The 21912-nt window shown below is 40.9% G+C and overlaps 1 protein-coding gene across 3 annotated transcripts in view; it reads left to right on the top strand.

The window, feature by feature from the left end:
* Positions 1-21912, top strand: part of cpq.L (carboxypeptidase Q L homeolog) — a 253118-nt gene that overhangs the window by 183185 nt on the left and 48021 nt on the right. For all 3 annotated transcript variants that reach the window (XM_018266440.2, XM_041565425.1, NM_001092082.1), the window contains 1 exon segment: positions 15817-15928. In XM_018266440.2, the coding sequence (XP_018121929.1) occupies positions 15817-15928 (112 nt within the window).

Genomic DNA, 21912 nt, shown 5'->3' with positions numbered 1-21912 from the left:
ACAAAAACAACTTGGGCGCCAGGAGGTTCTTAACAATCAGGAACGGTTTATTATGTCAAAAAGGGCAAATGACCACAGGTTTCAGTACTCACGCAGGAGTTGAGGAAAACAGCATATTGAGAGTTCACACAGATCAAAGGCAGGCTCACACAGAGAGTACACAGGCAAATGCAGTACAACCTTTCCCTCCTGGAAGTTGTCAGGAAAGCAGCTTCTACCCTACAGTCCCTCTTCACTGAGGTCCCTGACTGGAGGCAACACACGGAGCCTCTGGGAAGCTACTCCCTTTCTGCAAATCCTTGTTGGAGCTTCAGCTGCTCTTTCTCTCTATCCTATCTGCCTTTCTCTCCTAGAGAGACTATGACAAGTCTGCCCTAGTATATCTGTTCCTCATTCACGGGGTTACCTGGTCCCGACTTGGACACATGCCTTCTTCTGGGCCTATTGCACTCAGTCCCCCTGAGCACATCCAGCTGGAATCACATCCAGAGGCAAAAGAGGAAGAGACCACTCCCTGCACACACTATATAGGAGTGAGTCAGAGCAGTGTCACCAAATCTCTCAGCCTATCACTGTAAAGGTTATTCTGTAACAGGGATTCTACCCAATAACCCAAGGAAATGGTGAAAAGATGAACTCTATAGGGCCTGTATCCCTATAGGGCCCTACATTCACCCGGGGGAAAAAAACCCATTTCTCCTGACAATGGTTTAACAATCCCCAACATTTCAACTTACAGTACCATCACATCCACTTCTGGTATCCTCTCCTAGGCATACCTGGTAACAATGGTCACCGCAAAGGAAACACACAGCATACACAATACTGTATCAACATTAAATAATAACAGTTGCAGTTGGTCAACTTTATTATACGCCAATACTTTCTTTCCTCCCAAGGGTCCACACAGGTCATCCTTGAAGTGCAGAAACAAGGCAGAAGAGTTGTGGTGGGGATCAATAGTCCTGAATTAGAACCCACTTAGTCCAGCAGTCCTTCCAGTCACACAAAAAACAAGCAAGCAGCACTCTAGGCATCTCACTCTGCAGGAGTCCATAGAAGAGCTGTAGCAAACATCAGAAGAATCCATCCTCCAGGTTCTCCTCTTCCAGATCCATGATCCGGGATCACACACGAGCAGGAAATGGCTCCATCCGGGACATCCATCTTCCTCCCATCCAACTGACATCCGCAGGCCTTCGTGAAATTCGGGGTGAACCTCCAAGCCCGAACCCACGGCCAAATACTTCGAAGGAAATTCGTACGTTTCAAAGAATTCGTACGTTCCGTTTATCCACTTCGAAAAATTCTGACAAATTCGTACATCCATTCGTACGATTCGAACAAAACAATGCACAGCCTGGTATTTAAAGGGTTAATGCCCCACGTTGGGCGCCAAATGTAACACCTATTTGGGCCACTCGGGGTTAATTCACCAGCTAGAACACTAGAGCATGGGTTACACGCGACTTACACCCAGGGCAGGGCCTTCGCTAAGTGGAAGTGTTCAGTGCAACTACATCCCCCCCAGGCTACTGTGCACACAAAAACAACTTGGGCGCCAGGAGGTTCTTAACAATCAGGAACGGTTTATTATGCCAAAAAGGGCAAATGACCACAGGTTTCAGTACTCACGCAGGAGTTGAGGAAAACAGCATATTGAGAGTTCACACAGATGAAAGGCAGGCTCACACAGAGAGTACACAGGCAAATGCAGTACAACCTTTCCCTCCTGGAAGTTGTCAGGAAGCAGCTTCTACCCTACAGTCCCTCTTCACTGAGGTCCCTGACTGGAGGCAACACACGGAGCCTCTGGGAAGCTACTCCCTTTCTGCAAATCCTTGTTGGAGCTTCAGCTGCTCTTTCTCTCTATCCTATCTGCTTTCTCTCCTAGAGAGACTATGACAAGTCTGCCCTAGTATATCTGTTCCTCATTCATGGGGTTACCTGGTCCCCGACTTGGACACATGCCTTCTTCTGGGCCTATTGCACTCAGTCCCCCTGAGCACATCCAGCTGGATCAGAATCCAGAGGCAAAAGAGGAAGAGACCACTCCCTGCACACACTATATAGGAGTGAGTCAGAGCAGTGTCACCAAATCTCTCAGCCTATCACTGTAAAGGTTATTCTGTAACAGGGATTCTACCCAATAACCCAAGGAAATGGTGAAAAGATTAACTCTATAGGGCCTGTATCCCTATAGGGCCCTACACTGTTTTGACAATTGGATTTCAATGCAGAATTCTGCTGGAGCACTATTAACTGATGTGTTTTGAAAAAAAAACATGTTTTCACAAGACAGTATCCCTTTAACAAGAATTAAGTGACATCACAAAAGGGGCAGGTGGGGGTGGGCGTGAGTCTATGAATTTAGGCACTGAAAGCCAGCAGTGCTAGGTTATGGGCATGGGGAGCAGGAGAAGAGCTCAACCCGGACCAGCCCGCAACCCAAAGTCCAAGACTTTGTGCAGGAGCTAGCCCGAACCTGCTCCCATGTTTCGGTCCAGCCTGCACATCACTAATTCCACTTTATGCCTGTCCATGAAAAGTAAGCTTTTTATGTTTTTTACCTTCAAACGCTTTTTCCAGTTCAGTTGTTTTCAGATAGTTCACCAGAAATAAAGACCTTTTACATCTACTTTCTATTTTTGAGCTGCGAGTTTGCTCACGGCCTTGTAAACTGTTCTAAATTGATACATTTCATTGTCCCTGCTGAGCAGAATCCCTGGAGCAAATTCACGAAGCCGCGAAGCACCGAAAGCTAGCGTTAATTCGCTAGCGTTTGGCATTTTCGCTACTGCGCAAATTCCCTAACGAACGCTGGCGTAGTTTCGCTAGTGTTACTTCGCAACCTTACGCCAGGCGAAGTTTCGCTAGCGACGAAACTACGCAAATTCACTAACTTGCGCAGTGTACTGAACGCTACCTTTTATGCTAGACTTCCTTCGCCACCTCAGAAGCGCAATAGAGTAGATAGAGTAGATAGGGATTGTGTAAAAAAAGTCAATTTTTTTTCTAAGTCCCAAAAAACGCTGGCGTGTTTTCTACATGATGGCTGATAGGCTGAAAAAGATCAAAAATTTTTTGGGGCTCCCCTTCCTCCCCCCTACATTTCCTGACTCATGGCAACTTATCTAGACAGTGGGCACATGTGTAGGGCAAAATAAAATTTTAATTTGCTGATTTGAAGGTTTTCTAGGCATTTGTAGTGCAGATACGTGTTCCTCCATTGAAATTTGAATTTCGCGCCGTATGCAAATTAGACTTCACTAGCGTAACTTCGCTTTATATAGCGAATCAACGCTAGCGCAACTCCGCAACCTTACGCTACCCCTGTGCGCAACTTCGGATTTTAGTGAATTTGCGGAGCCCTGGCGAAACCACGCCTGGCGAAGTGCGGCGAAGTTGCGCCTGCCGCAACTTCGCATCTTAGTGAAATTGTCCCCCTGAGTTTCATTACAGGCAGCTGTTAGAATTGATACAATAGTTGCTATTACTCCACAGATACTGCTGAAAAATGTATCAACTAATGGAGCAAATTGTAACAGTTCAGAATCTGAATCTGCATCTGACAGACTCAAACACCAGAGGGAGAAACATTAAACTTTAATCCTCAGTTTTGGAAAAATGGTAAAAAAAAATAAAAGATGGAAAGCAATTGAAAAATAAAAAGCCTTTGGGGCAGATTCACTAAAGGGTGAAGTGGCTAATGCTACCGACTTGTCATCAGCGTTATCATCCGCAGTCATATCGCCAATTCACTAACAGGCGCAGGTGCCAATTCGATAGTGAAAGAGACCATCACCAGCGTTTCGCTCTGGCGAAAAGTCGTTGCTACGCAAATTCAGTAATGTGCCGATTTTACTGAACGTTACATCTTTCGCCAGAGTTGATTCGCCACCTCAGACCAGGTGAAGTGCTAAAAAGAAGCTTCACATCCTCAATCTTCTGTCACTTACATCATATCCGTTTGCAAAAAATGCATTAAAGTTCCAAAAAACAAAGGCGGCTTTTCCTTTTTTGAAGCGTAATTGACTGCAAGAGTCCTGACTTAAAGTTTTTTAGGTAACCGGTTTTCTCCAGACATTTCATAACATATGGGACATCCATTTTACAGTGGGCCCATGGGTAGGGCATTATATTAACTTTCTTGTCTTTATTAAGGTTCCCTGGACATTTGTAATAAAAAGTGGTAACTTCAAGCAGTTGCAGCAACATTTAAAATAAAGACGTCCATATACAACTTTAAAATTACCCGCCCTATGCAAATTGACCTAAGGGCAAGATCACTAGTGAATCTTCAATAGGCACAAATGAACGCTATGAAATGCTCGCACTGCCGAAGAAACGCTAACGAAAACTCACCAGCGTTCGGCTCCCAGGGCGCAACTTCTCATATTAGTGGCAAATTGGTGCAATGTGGTCGCTGGCGACAATTCGCCCTTCAGTGAATCTGCCCCATCATTTCTGGTGAACAATCTGAAAACAACTGAACTGAAAAAAGTGGAAGGTGAGCTAGAGTCCTGCAGTGGGTCGAATACCCACAAAAACCTGCGGTACCCTGCGGGTTGTGGGTAGACGTTACAGGTGCGGGTTGGCGGTTCTGCAGGTTTGTGGGTCGCGGGTCGGGGGTCGGGCCGCGGGTCTTCTCAATAGCGATTTTTACTCCTTTTTTCTGATCACGTCTACTTACGATGATGTCACTTCCGGTTTACAATGACAGCACTTCCTCTTTAACTTCTTTTTTTCTGACCATGCCTACTGCAGATGATGTCACTTCCGGTTTACAACGACAGCACTTCCTGGTTCTTGATGGTCAGCAGGTGGCGGGTCCGGGTTGCGGATAAGGTATTTGCGGGTCGGGTAGCAGGTCCAAGCTGGTAAGAATGCGGGTTGCGGGTCCGGGCTGCGGATTGCAGGTTGCGGCTACGGGTTCCAAATAATGGACCCGCTCAGGACTCTAAGGTGAGCAACCCTTTTAAGTTATGGATTATGTTGCCACCCTAAGCAGCCTGACACACTACAGAGCAGAAAGCACAGCCTGCAGAAGTGTTGTGTTTGTGATGAGCTTGCAATAAATGTAAAAATAAAACAAAAATTGCCCAGCCTATGGGCCTTTCTGTGTCTAGAATCTAATTCTGTAGTTTGAAAGTAGATAAAAGCATCAGCATTGTTGTAAATAGCACAAGTCTTACAAAAAAAAGGGCAAATAAAAACATTTTTATGATCGTCTCCTATAAAATTTCCATATCATATTTGTAAGGTTATTGTAAAATGAAATGTCAGTCCATTCCGGCTACTTGAATTCAGATGAGTGCCAGTGTACTTTAATATTCAATTGTAAGAAAAGCGTTTCTGTACTAATAGGCACTAAAAAATACATTATATTTCATTTGCTACTTGATGATTATGTTCTCTTACAATGCTGCATGAAAGAGATGAATAGGTTTTTATTGTTTGCTGTGCCCAGAGTGTAGGAGGCCTGATGTGTGGAACTTGGGCATGATTTAAAGAGATGTAGAGTCATAAATAACAAAGACGCTAATCGTTCATTAAAGTACAGTTCAGGCAGAGAAGGATTTCCTCGGGCTCTTTGGGTTGTGAAGAAAATTAAATAAATTCTTATTTAATAAAGACTTGAAAATAACACTTGGTTCTGTGGGAACAATGTCTCTGCCGAAATATACCCCATGTGAGGAATTTCTGTAAATGCCATGGTGTTAATAATGTTGGCTAATTCACGCCTAGTGATATTCAATCAAGACAAACATGAAATATGGAGACTTAGAACTATAAGTATTCTTTCCTAAAACTTCTCTTCTTGTGTAACGGCTGGGGAGAAATAATGACTTCTCTTTCATTTGCTTTGTGTTTGAGCTACATTCATGTTCCTGGGGAAGGGTTATGCATTTTTAAAGTTTTTTGCAGATTATTTAAATCAATCTGTAAATCCCTGCCGGATTGCCCCAAGAACAAAAGAAAGGTCCACCGGCTAACTCAAGGAACACTCCTATAATCACTCTTTTTCAACATTCTTTGCTCCTCTTTATTTAGTCAAGTGTTTCCCTTATTTTAGCAATTCTCTGTAACTTTTGTCGGAATACCTCAGTCTCATGCTATTCATTTGGGCTTCAGAAATCACTCTCACGCTTCTTGAATCTAGTCCAGATAACATCTGGTCCTGGGAAAGTCAAAGAACAAATAGTTTAGGTGGCAAAACGTGGGAGGAAGTGCAAACTTTCTATAGCACAGCCTATATACTCATAATTAACTAGTTCTACTTCTTATTGACTCTATTCAGTAAAGGTACTTGCAGATAGTTGCGCATTTGTGTTTGCAGAATCATGTACTACTGACTACTATGTGACTGCCGACATGTTGGAACTCCAGAGTAGAGTCCTGCAGCAGGTCGGGTAATCACAAAAACCTGCGGTACCCTGCGGGTAGACGTTCCAGGTGCGGGTATAGACGCGGTTCTGCGGGTTTGCGGGTCGCGGGTCGGGCCGCGGGTCTTCTCAATAGTGATTTTTACTCCTTTTTTCTGATCACGCCTACTTCTGGTGATGTCACGTCCGGTTTACAATGACAGCACTTCCTGTTTTACTTCTATTTTTCTGATCACACCTACTTCCAATGATGTCACTTCCGGTTTACAATGACAGCACTTCCTGATTCTTGATGGTCACGGGTCTGGGTTGCGGATAAGGTACTTGCGGGGCGGGTAAGATTGCGGGTTGCGGATTGCAGGTGTCGGGTACGGGTTCCAAAAAATGGACCCTCGCAGGACTCTACTCCAGAGCACCTGCCACCTTGTATGTAGGAGTGATTTCAGGGTTCCCACAGCATCTTGCCAACAGACTTGTTCAAAAAGGATCACATGCTAAAGTCAATCTAACAGCAGGTGCAGGAAGTGACGCATTCCCTATGCAGCCTTGCATTGCGTTTGCTACTGCATGCATGTGCAATTATTTTCATTTTGGTGCATCGTGGAATTTTGGGGGAAGATGCTGATTTATGGGTTAAAAACTAGATGCACCAAACCTTTCATGGGTCCGGGTGAATCCTTGTTTAGGGATTCGGGCAAATACCAAACTGATTCTAAACCCTTGTGAGCTGCCGTGCGAGCCAAAGAAGATAATGGGGGAAATTCACTAAAGGGCGAAGTGACTAACGTTAGCGAAGATTCGCCAGCGTGACGTCATTTCGGGACTTTGGCAATTTACGGGCACAGGCGTAAATTCACTAGCGGGGGAGATACACTGTAGCGCTACTTCGCACTCTAATACCAGGCGAATTTTCCCTCTGGCGAGTGGACGTAACTACGCAAATTCACTAAGATGCGGATTTTAATGAACGTTACCTCTTGCGCCAGACTTGCCTTGGCCACCTCAGACCAGATGAAGTGCAATAGAGTAGATAGGAGTTCCTCCAAAAAAAATTTAAAATTTTTCTAAGTCCCAAAAAACGCTGGCGACTTTTCTTTTTTCACGGTGATAGGCTGAAAAAGATCATAGTTTTTTTTTTAGAGTACCCGACTCCCCCCTACATTTCCTAACATATGGCACTTAAACTATACACTGGGCTCATGTGTAGGGCAATATAACAACTCTATTTTATTAAGCTTCCCTGGGCTTGTGTAGTGTCATGTTTTTGCTGCAACATACTGTATATATCCATTGAAATGTAACTTCCCAGCGTATGCAAATTAGCCAACGCTAGCACAACTTCGCCATCATTCGGCGCCCTGGACGCAACTTCACATTTTAGTGAATTAGCGTTGTCCTGGCGTATTTTCGCCTGGCAAAGTGTGCCGATGTGAGCGAAGCCATTGCTGGCAAATTTCCACAGGTTAGTGAATTTGCCCCAATGAACGGATGTACCACATGCTCAAATTTATTAACACAAAGCACATTTTTTCCATTAAATAGGATTTGGATTCTGTTTGGCTAGGTTCCTGGATTCTCTGAATCTAAATCCTGCTAAAAACGGCTTGGACTTGGCTGATTCCAAAACTGAATCTGGGATTTGGCACATCTCTGTTATAAACTTTGCTCACTGCAGTTATGATAAATATGATAAATAACTCTTTATTTTTGTCATCCGCATGGTAAATATCGGGGTGTTTTTTAGCTACAATATGATGCTAGTTGTGGTGTTAAATTATTGCCACACCTCTAGCAACTCATTCCAAAACTCACCCCAACTGTCCTTAACGGGATGGTTCGCCTTTAAGTTAACATTTAGGGGCAGATTTATCAAGGGTCAAATTTCGAAGAAAAAAATACTTTGAAATTCGACTATCGAATTAAAATACTTTGAATTTGAATATTGAAGTCAAAGTATTTTTCACCTAATCGAACGATTCGTACGATTTTAGCGTACGATCGAACGATTTTACTTTGATGTGTAAAGACTTGGAAAATGGTTGTAGATTATCGAATATTCGAACTTTTTTACTTTGAATCAAATTCGAAGTAAATTCGAAGTCATAGGGGTAAATTTATCAAAGAGTGAAGTTCCGCCACTAGAGTGAAATTCCGCAGCTCTCAATTAATTTCTATGGGATTTTGAAAGGTGTATTTATCAATGGGTGAAAGTGAAAGTTCACCCTTTGATAAATACGCCTATAAAAATCCCATAGAAATGAATGGAGAGTGGCGGAATTTCACCCTAGTGGCGGAACTTCACTATTAACTTCACTCTTTGATAAATATACCCCATAGTATCCTATTCGATGGTCGAAGTATCCAAAAAAATTATTTGAATTTCGATTTTTTTTTTTTTTACTTCGAAAATTCCCTCGAATTCACTTCGACCCTTGATAAATCTGCCCCTTAGTATGTTAGAGAATGGCCAATTCTAAGCAACTTGGTCTTCATTATTATTTTTATTTTTTAATTATTTGTTTTTTTTTCTGACTCTTTCCAGCTTTCAAATGGGGGCAACTGACCCCATCTAAAAACAAACGCTCAGTAAGGCTACAAATGTATTGTTATTGGTACTTTTTATTACTCATCTTTCTATTCAGGTCTCTCCTATTCATATTCCAGTCTCTTATTCATAGCAATGCATGGTTGCTATCTTAATTTGGACCCTAGCAACCAGATTGCTGAGATTGCAAACTGCAGAGCTGCTGAATAAAAAGCTAAATAACTCAAAAAACACAAATAATAAAAAATGAAAACCAGTAGCTCAGAATATCGCTATCTACTGTACATCATACTAAAAGTTAAAAGGATTCTGTCATGATTTTAATGAAAATGAAATAGAAGGGACAAAGAGCACATAGACCTCCATGCGCAGAACACGACTCGCTGAATTGTGATGTAATGAATTATTAGTTCATATGGAATGAAATATCCAAAAAAACATAATGATATTTCAATCTTACTTTATTAGACACGGGTGGAGCAATTTAGGGACACAATCTCTATCACAGATGGCAGAACCTGCAGAATACTGGTGTAATACTCACATTTTATGCTGCGAAAAGAAAAACACCACTTTAATGAACTCTTATTCATTCTGTGTTTTATCTCTGCAGCTTGCACAGAGACAATTAGGTTCTCATCTCTAGTTATTGCACTCATTGAACTCTTGATAATTATCCTCTTCATGATCAGCCGAGCTGAATGATTAACTCTGAGGTAAAAGAATTAGATTTTAAAACACATCTACGTGTGCGCTGTACTCCAGATGTCCCACGCGGACCACATTCAAAGCGCTGGGGCGCCACACAAGTTAATTGAGCGTGATAAGAGGACCAGCTTAACAAGGTATTGCAGGTTCACAAATTTTTTTAGCATTCCTTTTCCATGTTTGGGTTGTAGTTTTGGGTAATGGCTCGTTTATAAGCACATGCAAAAGTGCAAAGAACACAAATGAACATTATTTTGTGCATGCTTAAAGGGATACTGTCATGGGAAACAAAATACCGGTTAATAGTGTTGCTCCAGCAGAAATCTGCACTGAAATCCATTTCTCAAAAGAGCAAACCGATTTTTTTATATTTAATTTTGAAATTGAACATGGGGCTAGACATATTGTCAGTTTCCCAGCTTCCCCCAGTCATGTGACTTGTGCTCTGATAAACTTCAATCACTCTTTACTGCTGTACTGCAAGTTGGAGTGATATCACCCCCTCCCTTTCCCCCCAGCAGCCTAACAACAGAACAATGGGAAGGTAACCAGATAGCAGCTCCCTAACACCAGATAACAGCTGCCTGGTAGATCTAAGAACAGCACTCAATAGTAAAATCCAGGTCCCACTGCGACACATTCAGTTACTTTGAGTAGGATAAACAACAGCCTGTCAGAAAGCAGTTCCATCCTAAAGTGCTGGCTCTTTCTGAAAGCACATGACCAGACAAAATGACATGAGATGCACCTACACACCAATATTACATCTAAAACAATATATACTTGCTGGTTCAGGAATAAAATTTTAGATTGTTGAGTGAATTATTTACAGTGTAATTTAGAAATAAAAACGACATCATAAAAATCGTGTATGTGTGCCTCTTTGGGCATAAATTGCCAAATTATTTACCCAGAAAAAAATCCAATAATTCCAATATAATTGCGGCCGCGATCTGAACATCCAAAGTATACATTTTTAAGCATTCATTCAAAAGTGTTTTGTACCTGATTCACTGGATGCAAGTCTGGTGCACCTATTGGTGTAGTTTGCTGTAGGAACCCTGGAGCCACGACCAAGTCCAGGTCTAAATTCTATGCACCAGAAGCAACATAACTGACACATAACTCAAATAATAACATTAAGGACTGGAAAGATTTACCAAATTGCTGCATGGTATTTTGCAGGTGATCTCTATTACAATGGAGTTCTGGGAATAAATGCTGCAACGTGGGTACAAAAGAAATGTAGGTTATCTTCTGAATTTTGTACTTTGCATGTTGCAACGTTGTAGTAAATGACATGTTGGTTTATATTGATCTTCTTATATTTCTACCAAGTAGCTTATACGGATTTCCACAAGATTGGCTGTAATAGTGATGAATTAAAAATCCCATATTAGTATGGAGAAGATGTAGTTCTGTGAGGCTTAGAGACAAATTTTGATTCACCATGATTGCATTGTTGGGAACCTACTGTAGGAAGTCCGTCATACATCTGTAGTCACTCATCTGGGGATGAAAGAAGCATCTGAAATGAGAAATAATTCAGTAGTATATGGTAAAATAAGACCAAACTAGTTGAAATGTCCATCATTGGATACTCATAATTCAGAAACTAAGGTAGGAATACGATTTTTTTTATAATGTAAACATTCAGTGACATAATTATAGAGGAAGCAAACCAGCAGTAGTTGGGGTGACTGGTAGTGATGTGTGCCGACCCCGCACGATCCTTTCCGGGGCGCGGGAGACCTTCCAAATGCCGACTTCTGACTTCCAGGTTGAGTTATTATAGACACACGCCTCCCCACTGAGGACATCAAAGAAGGGTCGGGTCTATAAAAGAGACCCGGAAGTCGGGTTGCGGGCGGGTACGGATGGGGAAAAGCTTTAAATTCCTCCGCCACTTACAGGCCCGGATTTGCCCTGAGGGTGCCCAGAGGCCAGCGTCCTCCATTGCCCCCTCTCACTCTCTAGATAGCGCACATGCGCATCCACTATGAGGCCGGCGTCCTCCGTCACCCCTTCCTTCTCTCAAGATAGTGCGCATCCTTTTAGCTTGGTTTCGGAGCACTAGCCGAACGGCGCTAGTGCTCCGATAAAAAACTGCTTGTGCGGCTGGACGGCATGCCGCCCCTTAATTGATGCCGCCCTAGGCCCAGGCCTATGCGGCCTTGCCGGAAATCCGGGCCTGGCCACTTACCTTCTTTAAATTGACGGACGTGTCCCTGTGCGAGCATCCGGTGGGAGATGATATGTGTACCAGGCCCCTGAGAAGGGAGCAGGGGGGGCCTGGCTTTATTTTGTAACGCTGTGTAAATATTCACCTTCTAGAAGATGCAGGTAGTGACCACTCTTATTCAATCAGTTACCTGCTGTTTTATTTTGACATTGGCTGAAGCAAAAAGAAGGCAGCAGTTCAGTTTGGCACTTTATGAGTTAAATAGCCTTTAATGCTCAGCCTTTGGGGGCCCCTGAAAAATTCTCCAATTGGAGGACGGATAGGAGAGATGTTATCTGTAACAATAAATCACTTAGCCCGTCCATTAATAACACTCATTAATGCATGAAAGGAATCGTGCTTGGTAAGCCCAAACTATTTTGCATATTCAGCTTCCCTCCTTTTTCATAGAAAATGAGATTTGTGTGGGTTCAGCTGCACCAGTTCATTGCCCAGCACCCACAATAAAATGAAGATATGCAGTAAGGTGGGGGTTATGAAGCCCAGTCATTCTACTCGTTCAGGAGTGCCCATACTTTACTAATGAGAGGTCTAATTTTAGTGATGATGTCCCATTATGATCTACATCCATAAAAGCATAGTTAGCATTCTGTTCCATAGAAAATATTACTTAAATACTGATTCATGAGAAAATGTATGTTGTTATATTCAACAAACAATTATTTCTTATGTAACCTTAACATAATAAATATCTGAATAAAAAGCAATGAAACAGGAGGGTGATATAGTCAAGCTGTTTGTTGACAGTGTCTTGAGATCTACCGATCACCAGCTAAAAGTCTACTGATAGATCCAGATCTACCTTTTGGGCACCCCTGTACTAGGTACTAAAACCTACAAACTGCCACAGGAGGGTTTATTTTATACTTTCATTAGCTTATAGCTTGGTTTATAGTATGAAGAAAGGGCTTTTGCCCTGTTGTCCCAGCTTTAGAGGGGCTTTATTAGAGTACAGTTAATAGATATTTACAGTATACATCAGGAATACCCAGTCTGTTGCCCCCTTGCTGTTACTGTACTCCCAGCATCCCCCCCTTACTCCTGTCTGAATTGAGATGACCTCTTAGGACCAAGATGAACCTTTGCCTGTAGGCCTATGTAGATGGTTTACAAGGCTATAAGGGGCAATACAGCTACAATGTAATATCAATACAGTAAATGGGACTCTTAACCAGAGTGTAATTATTCATCAATGGACGAGAGAGCAAATTGCAATAACATTTGCAGATCAGTGGTAAGTATAACATAATCTGCAGTATATCTGCAGTATACAGGACACCCGCCACTCTCTGAGATCTCCTGGAAGTCGGGACACTTTAGGGAAATTATTTGGTTCTACCACTTAGGTCTTTGTACTAATGGTAATGCTACTTTGGTTCTTCAGCAATAACATGCTAGGTTCTTGGTGGTGCTAAGGCTGCTATATCTAACTGTTCCTTTCTGAAAGTAATATAGCAGATCTGCATAGGTTCTACCTCTGGCTACAACTCATTCACTGGGTCCCTTGGCCTAGAATAGACACACATTCACTCTTACGTCTGAGGGGAACCCAAGATTCAGAATTACTTCACTCCCATTACTTATATACTGTAGGTTGGAAGTCATTTAATTTTGTCTCAGGGTATACAGATAATTTCAGGCAGGACATCACCACTGGGGCTGCCATACCCTCGCCTACTAGTTCCACCTCCCATTGATATAGTTTTTACGCAACAGGAGATCTATGCAGGTGGGGGAATCTTGTTCATTTACCACTTACCAACTATTTTGTTTTTAAGTTGAAAAAGGTCTTTCACCATTATAAAACAAAACTATTAAACTGTTGTAAATCTGTTTTACATAATTAAAATAATTAATAGTTTTTAAGTTTCAATAGTTTGTATTGAAGGTTTTTCCAAAAAAAATAATCTTTTTTTACTTATAGGGAGTTGTTTACTAAAATCCAAATTTATCTCATATTTTATTAAAAACCACGACCAAACTCCCATGCTCGATTTGACCTTATTTATTAATAAAATAACCATGAATTAATTGGATCACGGAAAAACTCTATAAAATGTAAAACCCGAATTGTTCAAATTTTGACACACAGCATGGTTGAGATGTTCACAGTAGGAAAGAAGGTTAGGAAGCACACTAAGGGGCCGATTCACTAACTTCGAGTGAAGGATTCGAAGGTAAAAAACTTTGAATTTCGAAGTTTTTTTTGGGCTACTTCGACCATCAAATGGGCTACTTTGACCTTCGACTACGACTTCGACTTCGAATCGAAGGATTCGTAGTAAAAATCGTTCGACTATTCGACCATTCGATAGTCGAATTACTGTCTCTTTAAAAAAAACTTCGACCCCCTAGTTCGCCATCTAAAAGCTACCGAAGTCAATGTTAGCCTATGGGGAAAGTTCCCATAGGCTTGCCTAACTTTTTTTTGATCGAAGGATATTCCTTCGATCGTTGGATTAAAATCCTTCGAATCGTTGGATTCGAAGGATTTTATCGTTCGATCGAAGGAATTATCTTTCGATCGTTCGATTGAACTATCTGCGCTAAATCCTTCGACTTCGATATTCGAAGTCGAAGGATTTTAATTCCTAGTCGAATATCGAGGGTTAATTAACCCTCGATATTCGACCCTTAGTGAATCGGCCCCTAACTAACCAAATATATCTTAAGATGTATCAGAAAAAAATAAAACAGAGAAAAAGAATCGTTAAATGTTCAGTACAATTGAGCAAAAACCCATTCAAATTTTTAGTGGTTTTTTTCTGAATTGCTAGATTTTTTCGAGTTTTTGCCAAACTCCCCAAAAAGATAGATTTTTTTAGGCTAAATCCAGCGCAGACCATGAAAACTGCACATTGAGATTGGTGCCTTATACAGGACCTGGTCAGGTCTGAGATGGCGGATTTTCGGATTCAGGCTTTTTTTTTTTTGCCCCAAAAAACCCGACCAGATAAATTTGAGGTTTAGTTAATAACCTCTTAAAGTTACATGCACCCAATCGTGATAGCAGGAAAAGTCACAAATGAACAGTTTTAACATCAAGTATCACAAACATGTTTAACATTCGCAAATATCGGTACGACTATTGAGAAAGAAAGAAAGAAAGAAAGAAAGAAAGGGGAAAGAGAAGAAATAAGGGACAAAAAAGGGGGCATAAACTGCCAGAATGCTGCAGCAAGCATACTAGAGTATGCTACATATTTCAAAGAAAAGAAAGTATAAGGATCCACCCTGTTTTATTACAAATAGTTGTTGAATGCTTTTTTCTTATAGTATAGTATTTTTTTGCAATGTAACGTTATCCCTCTGTCTACAACACATTCAAGCTTTGAATTACTGACAGATTTCCCCTGCTGTTACTGGCTGATTCTAGCATGAGCCTGAGATGCGTCACTGACACACAGCATGTTTGAGATGTTCACAGTAGGAAAGAAGGTTAGGTTGAGGAAGCACACTATTCAACCAAATATATCGTAAGATGTATCAGAAAGAAATAAAAGAATTGTTAAATGTTTAGTATAGTTTGAGTAAATGTTGATATCAAACGTTGTCCTTTAATACATTCAGATTAGCGTTTTCAGAGGTTGATAGAAGAACTTTGTTCCAGATAAATGTGAAGCTAAGTCTCTGCTAATTTTATTGCCTCGTGAAAGAACTCCATGGATCACTGTCCAGCTGGGTCTCACAGCTCTACAAGGAATTACGTCACCCTCAAATATTGTTTCCGATTCTTGCACTGTGTGTTCCAGTTAAAAAAACAAAACAAAAAAAAGAAGAAGATATGGGACCCCATGAAAGTGAGCAAGATGCGCCAGAATCCTGTACAATGAGACAAACACATCATTAAGCACATATGTTTTACAAATTGTTTAAAAATACCAGCAAATGTTGAATAATAAAATATATATCTTGTTATTTGTCTTACATTTTAGGTTGTAATTGTGAGTGGCCATCTGGACAGCTGGGATGTTGGGCAAGGAGCCATGGATGACGGCGGGGGAGCCTTTATATCATGGGAAGCGCTGTCTCTTATTAAAGATCTGGGTAAATATTTATAAATAGAAAATGTCATTTGTTTTCAATTGCCCGTATAATTCAGGTGGCTCTGTTTTGTGTGGCTTGGAATTAGGTGTGTGTGGGTTTAATAACCATTACAATATGGTGGGAAGCCTTGGTCTGCCCTGACAGTAGAGAAGGTTAGTCAACATGAAGTCAGGCAGTTAGTCATTGAATTCCCTGGTGTTTTTTTTAATGAGATTCCTGAGAACAAATGTTTTCTAATACCAAGAGGGTAATCAAACCAATCCTTGGGTTAACTGTGTGCTAAAGGTTAATTTCAATATCCCTTTTCCCCTCCCTTGCTAAAAAGCCATCCAACCCTTTCTTGAAGCTATCTAATGTATCAGCCTGTACCACTGATTCAGAGAGAGAGAGAGAATTCTACAACCTCACAAGTCTTACTATGCCCTTTTTTCAAATATTATAATGGGTATTACAGGGTGTATCCTTTTTTCTAATCATAATGGATGCCTTTGTGTCTGACAGTTATTAAAACATCTGACAGTTTATGGTCTGGTCCCCTATATTATTATACATAGTTATAATATCTCTCCTTAAAGGAGAACTAAAGCTGAACTAAAGAAGTAGCTAGAAATGCTGTACATTACAGTATGTTTTGTGCCTTTTAGCAGTAAAGATCTGTGCCTCCAAAGATGCCCCAGTAGCTTCTCGTCTTTTTTTCTGCTGATTCACTGCACATGCTCTGTGCTGCTGTCACTTACTGAGCTTAGGGACCCACTCACAATATACAGTACACATAGAATAGAAATGTCACAATATAAGGCTGATTAGTAATTAATACAGATAATTACTACATGGCAGCTCATAAACCAGTGCAACTAGCATCAGAATGTAATAATCAGCCCTGTAGCATCAGCTTACAGTATATTACAGAACAACCTAATTTTCTGCTTGTTAATTTGCGACAACCCCTAAGCTTAGCTTCTCAACAGCTGCTCAGAGCCCACTGAGCATGTGAGTGTCACAGACACTTTTCAAGATGGTGACTCCCTGTGACAAGTTTAAATTGCAGGATCATTGCTGCTATTGACAAGCTGAAACTTTCGTTTGGTGCAATAAGTTCAGTATATAAAATATGGCATTTTTAGCCACATTTATTTTTAGGGTTTAGTTCTCCTTTAAGTGCCTCTTCTCCAGTATAAACATCCCCAACTTGCCAATCTTTCTTCATAACTGAGACGTTCTGTTTCCTTTAACCAACTGTTTTGTCCTTCTTTGAACTGTTTTTAATTTAGTAATATCCCGTTAAAGCACCAGAGACCAAAACTGCATATTCTAGATGGGCCTCACAAGTGGTTTGTAAAGTGGAAGAATTACCCTTTCCTCCTGCAAATGGATACACCCTGTAATACATCTCAAAACTGTGTTTGCCTGTGCAGCTGCTCATGGCATTACTTGCTATGGCTAAGTTTATTATCCACAAGTACAAGGTCAAGGATCTGTCTAACACAGTCCCATTAAGGGTATAAGTGACTTGAATAATTTTACATCCTGGAAGCATAGCCTCAAATGTATCAGTTTTGGATGAAATTATTTATTTTGGATGAAATATTACTTACCGTGTCCTTTCCTAAGTCATTAATGAACAAATTATATAAAAGTGAACCCAATACAGAAACATGTGGGACCCCATTAAGAACCTTAGTCCAAGAAGTCACCTCTGTACATGATTGTTTATCCAGTTTCTTATCCCTGTGCAAACAACATTAGCGAAAGCAACAGACCTTAGCATTTGTTTGTGGGCACTATATCTAAACAGTGTCGGACTGGCCCACCGGGATACAGGGAAAACTCCCGGTGGGCCCTTTTGCTTCTAACTATGTGGCCAATTTCATGGTCATTCCCTATTTCTTTATGGGAAAAAAATCTTAATAATGGAATAATAGACTAAGTAAATATAAAAGACTAGGTGAATAAAGAGGTTGAGTGAGAAGGAATAATAGTTTGGAAAGTGGGCCCACGGTCTTAGGATTTCTGGTGGGCCTCTGGCATCCCAGTCCAACACTGTATCTAAAGTTTTGGTAAAATCTAAATACATCACATAAAGGGGCAGATTTACTAAAGGGCGAAGTGACTAGCGCTGGCGAAGATTCGCCAATGTTACCGTTTTCAGGGACTTCTCCGATTTACTAACGGGCGCAGACATCACTTCACTAGCGAAGGAGATAGATGCTAGTGGTGATTCGCACTCTAGACAAATTTTTCGCTAGCGTTAGCGAGAAAATCAAATCAAAGATGCGCTAGCGTTCAATTCTGCCTAGCGCAACTTCGTTAGAGGTCTTCACTCAGGCTAATTTGCATACAGCGGGAAATTTACATTACATTACACAAGTCCAGGGAACCTTAATAAATACAATAGAGAGTTGTTATATTGCCCTACACATGAGCCCACTGTATAGTTTATGTTCCGTATGTTAGAAAATGTAGGGGGGAACCCGGTTACACAAAAAAAGTTTTTTTCAGATATCACTCTGAAATAAGGAAAAGACGCCAGTGTTTCTTGGATGTAAGTAAATAATATGATGTAAGTAACAGAAGAATGAGGAAGATCTATGCACTCCAATGCACTTCGTCTGGTCTAAAGGTGGCCATACACGGATAGATCCGCTCGTTTGGCGATGTCGCCAAACGAGCGGATCTCCCTCCGATATGCCCACCTTGAGGGCCCACGATCGGATCAGCCCGATATTGCCCACCTCAAGGTGGGCATATCGGAGGGAGATCCGCTCGTTTGGCGACATCGCCAAACGAGCGGATCTATCCGTGTATGGCCACCTTTAGACCAGACGAAGTGCATTGGAGTGCATAGATCTTCCTCATTCTTCTGTTACTTACATCATATTATTTACTTACATCCAAGAAACACTGGCGTCTTTTCCTTATTTCAGAGTGATATCTGAAAAAAACTTTTTTTGTGTAACCGGGTTCCCCCCTACATTTTCTAACATACGGAACATAAACTATACAGTGGGCTCATGTGTAGGGCAATATAACAACTCTCTATTGTATTTATTAAGGTTCCCTGGACTTGTGTAATGTAATGTAAATTTCCCGCTGTATGCAAATTAGCCTGAGTGAAGACCTCTAACGAAGTTGCGCTAGGCAGAATTGAACGCTAGCGCATCTTTGATTTGATTTTCTCGCTAACGCTAGCGAAAAATTTGTCAGCGTTCTGCGAATTTTCACCTGGCGAAGTGATGCGATGGCGGGGAAGCCGTCACTGGGGAATTTTCACCGCTTAGTAGATTTTCCCCAAAGTGTCTCAGTTCTTACTGATGTCATCATCAAAGAGCTATTAAATTTGTCTTTCACTATTTCCTTGCCTAGATTGTGATACCTTTTTAAATGCTGAAATCATCTTTCCACCAATCCAAACATACCTAATAAAAGTGAGCCTAAATCTGGCCCAGATCTGGTTGTACGAATCCTCGATTCGTATGATTTTCGGATTGTGTGTGGAGAGTCCCGACATCTGTCGTGCCATGCCGATCGGTCGTTCAGTCGATCAGACAAAATTTCTGTCGGTTGCCGATCTGATGATCTTCAATGGGAGACTGTCACTAGCTTTTTGTCAGCGCGCAGCATCTGCATCCAACAGTCGTGTTGCGGCGGATCAACGCTGCGACACCATTGACATTTGTATATCTTACATTTCTTCCGTCGCATCCGACTTGACGCCTGTGTTTTTGCGCAGCATGTCGGACCGCACAGTATACGCCGGTCCGACTGTCGAATGAAGACGCTGCTTTCTTTGTCCACATCCGACAGTCGTGTTGCGTTGGATGTAATGTCGTTTTTACCTTCGACTTTTTATTCAGTCCAATTAGAGTCTTGATGCCTGTGTCTTCATCCGTCACGTGAGTTTTGTTGGGGGGTGTCAATCCGACAAAACGCTTGTGAAGTTCTACCCTTAGGGGTAGATTTATCCAAATGTGAGATTAGAACTCGCCACAGAAAAACTCACTTAATTTCTTTTCATTCCTATGGGATTTTTAGAATCGTATTTATCAATGGACTTCACCATTTGATAAATATGCTTTTAAAAATCCCTAGGGAGGGAGTTTTTTGTGGTGAGCTCTAATCTCACATTTTGATAAATGAGTCAATTGGTGGACTTTGAAAAATCAAAGTTTTTCTTGGGAAAAACTTTAAATTCGAATTCGATCTAATGTGCTATTATTTAGATTCGTACGATTCGGCCAAAAAACTTCGACTTAATTTTCGGCTGGTCTTTTTGAATTCGAATTTCGAAGTTTTTCAAATTCAAAGTTCGACCCTTGATAAATATGCTCCTAAGGGGCAGATTTATCAAGGGTCGAATTTCGAGTTCATGAGAGTTTTTTTTAACGCCCATGAATTCGAAATTCAACCAATTGCAATTTATTTTCAAACTCGGGTGAATAGGATCGACCCGCAAATTCGAATCAAATGAAATTCGAGTTTTTAAACTTCGAGTTTTTTTCTTTGAAAAAAACTTGAATGTCAGGAGGGCTGCAAACAACTTCAAATTGATTCCAGGACGTCTTCCGTAGGCTAAAACAGAAATTCGGCAGGTTTAATGTGGCAAATATTTGAATTCTAATTCTTAAAGGGCCAGTGTATGATAAATTTCAAAAATCAAAATTCGAATTTTAAAAAAAAAACTTGAATCGAATTTTAATAATTCCCTAGTCGAATTTGACAGTTTTTGGCCATCAAAAAAATTTCAATTCGACTCTTGATAAATCTGCCCCTAAATAAACCCAATTGGCTGGTTTTGCCTCCAATAAAGATTAATTATATCTTAGTTGGGATCAAGTACAAGCTACTGTTTTATTATTACAGAGAAAAGGGAAATCGATTTGAAAAATCTGGATTATTTGATCATAATGGAGTCTATGGGAGACTGCCTTTCCGTAATTCTGGATAATGGGTTTCTGGAAAAGGGATCCTATACCTGTATAGTGTCAGTGGCGAACCTTTTTAAAAAGGCATTGCTGTTCAGTCAGGGGATTATATGATGGATATATATTGTAGAAATCTGCATCAAAATCATTTCCTTCACATATGGAGTAGCTAGTTAGTAAATAAATAATGTACTACAGGTATCTGTTATCCGGAAACCTGTCATCCAGAAAGCTCCCATAGACTCCATTTATCCAAATAATTAAAAGTTTTAAAAAATATTTCCTTTTTCTCTGTAGTAATAAAACAGTACCTTGTACTTGATCCCAACTAAGATATAATTAATCCGTATTACGTAAAGATCCATTATCCGGAAAACTCCAAGTCCCGAGCATTCTGGATAACAGGTCTCATAATAAAGGAAATTGGAGATCAGGGCCCCCGTCTTCTGCAACTCTGGCCTCCATTCTCCCCCATGGTTCACAATAGGAAGCTGCACATGTCATTTCACTGCTGCCTTTTATTTTATTGTCGAACACCGGAGAGAGAAAAGAATGTTAATGTTCTAAAGCCTCAGAAAATGTGGGGGATTTCAGTCCTCGTTGGTTTATAAACTTGTTCCAGATTGGATAAAAATAGATGAAAAGGGGAACAACACTTTTATGTTAAGATCCTTGCCCCGACTCGACACACTTCACGTTTTCCTAAGCAGTAGCTTTATAAACATCAAAGCTGGCAAAAGAATTCCAGGAATACCTTTCAGCAGACAAAGGAGGCAGGAGAACAGAATGTGTTATTTTTTAAAGGCTGTTTTTTATCCAAGGTGCATTTTCCTCCGGTTTTTGTTGTTTTGTGAATTAAAAGCTGCCCTGAAAGTTTCCAGTCCAACAGATTTCTCCAAGTCTGAGTCTGCTTCACTCTAATTGATTGCACATTGTCTCTTGCCGCTGACAGAAAGAGATGATCTATTGTCCCCTATGCGTCCCACCTCATGGCCTAGTTTCCTTCCGAGAATATCTGCTCTCCTCTCCATAACTAATCCATTTCGGCCAAGGAATCCTTGT

The sequence above is a fragment of the Xenopus laevis genome, chromosome 6L (assembly GCF_017654675.1).
Source record: "Xenopus laevis strain J_2021 chromosome 6L, Xenopus_laevis_v10.1, whole genome shotgun sequence".
Taxonomy (NCBI): Eukaryota; Metazoa; Chordata; class Amphibia; order Anura; family Pipidae; genus Xenopus; species Xenopus laevis.
The sequence above is the reverse complement of the archived record's forward strand: the minus strand, read 5'-3'. Positions and strand labels throughout refer to the sequence as shown.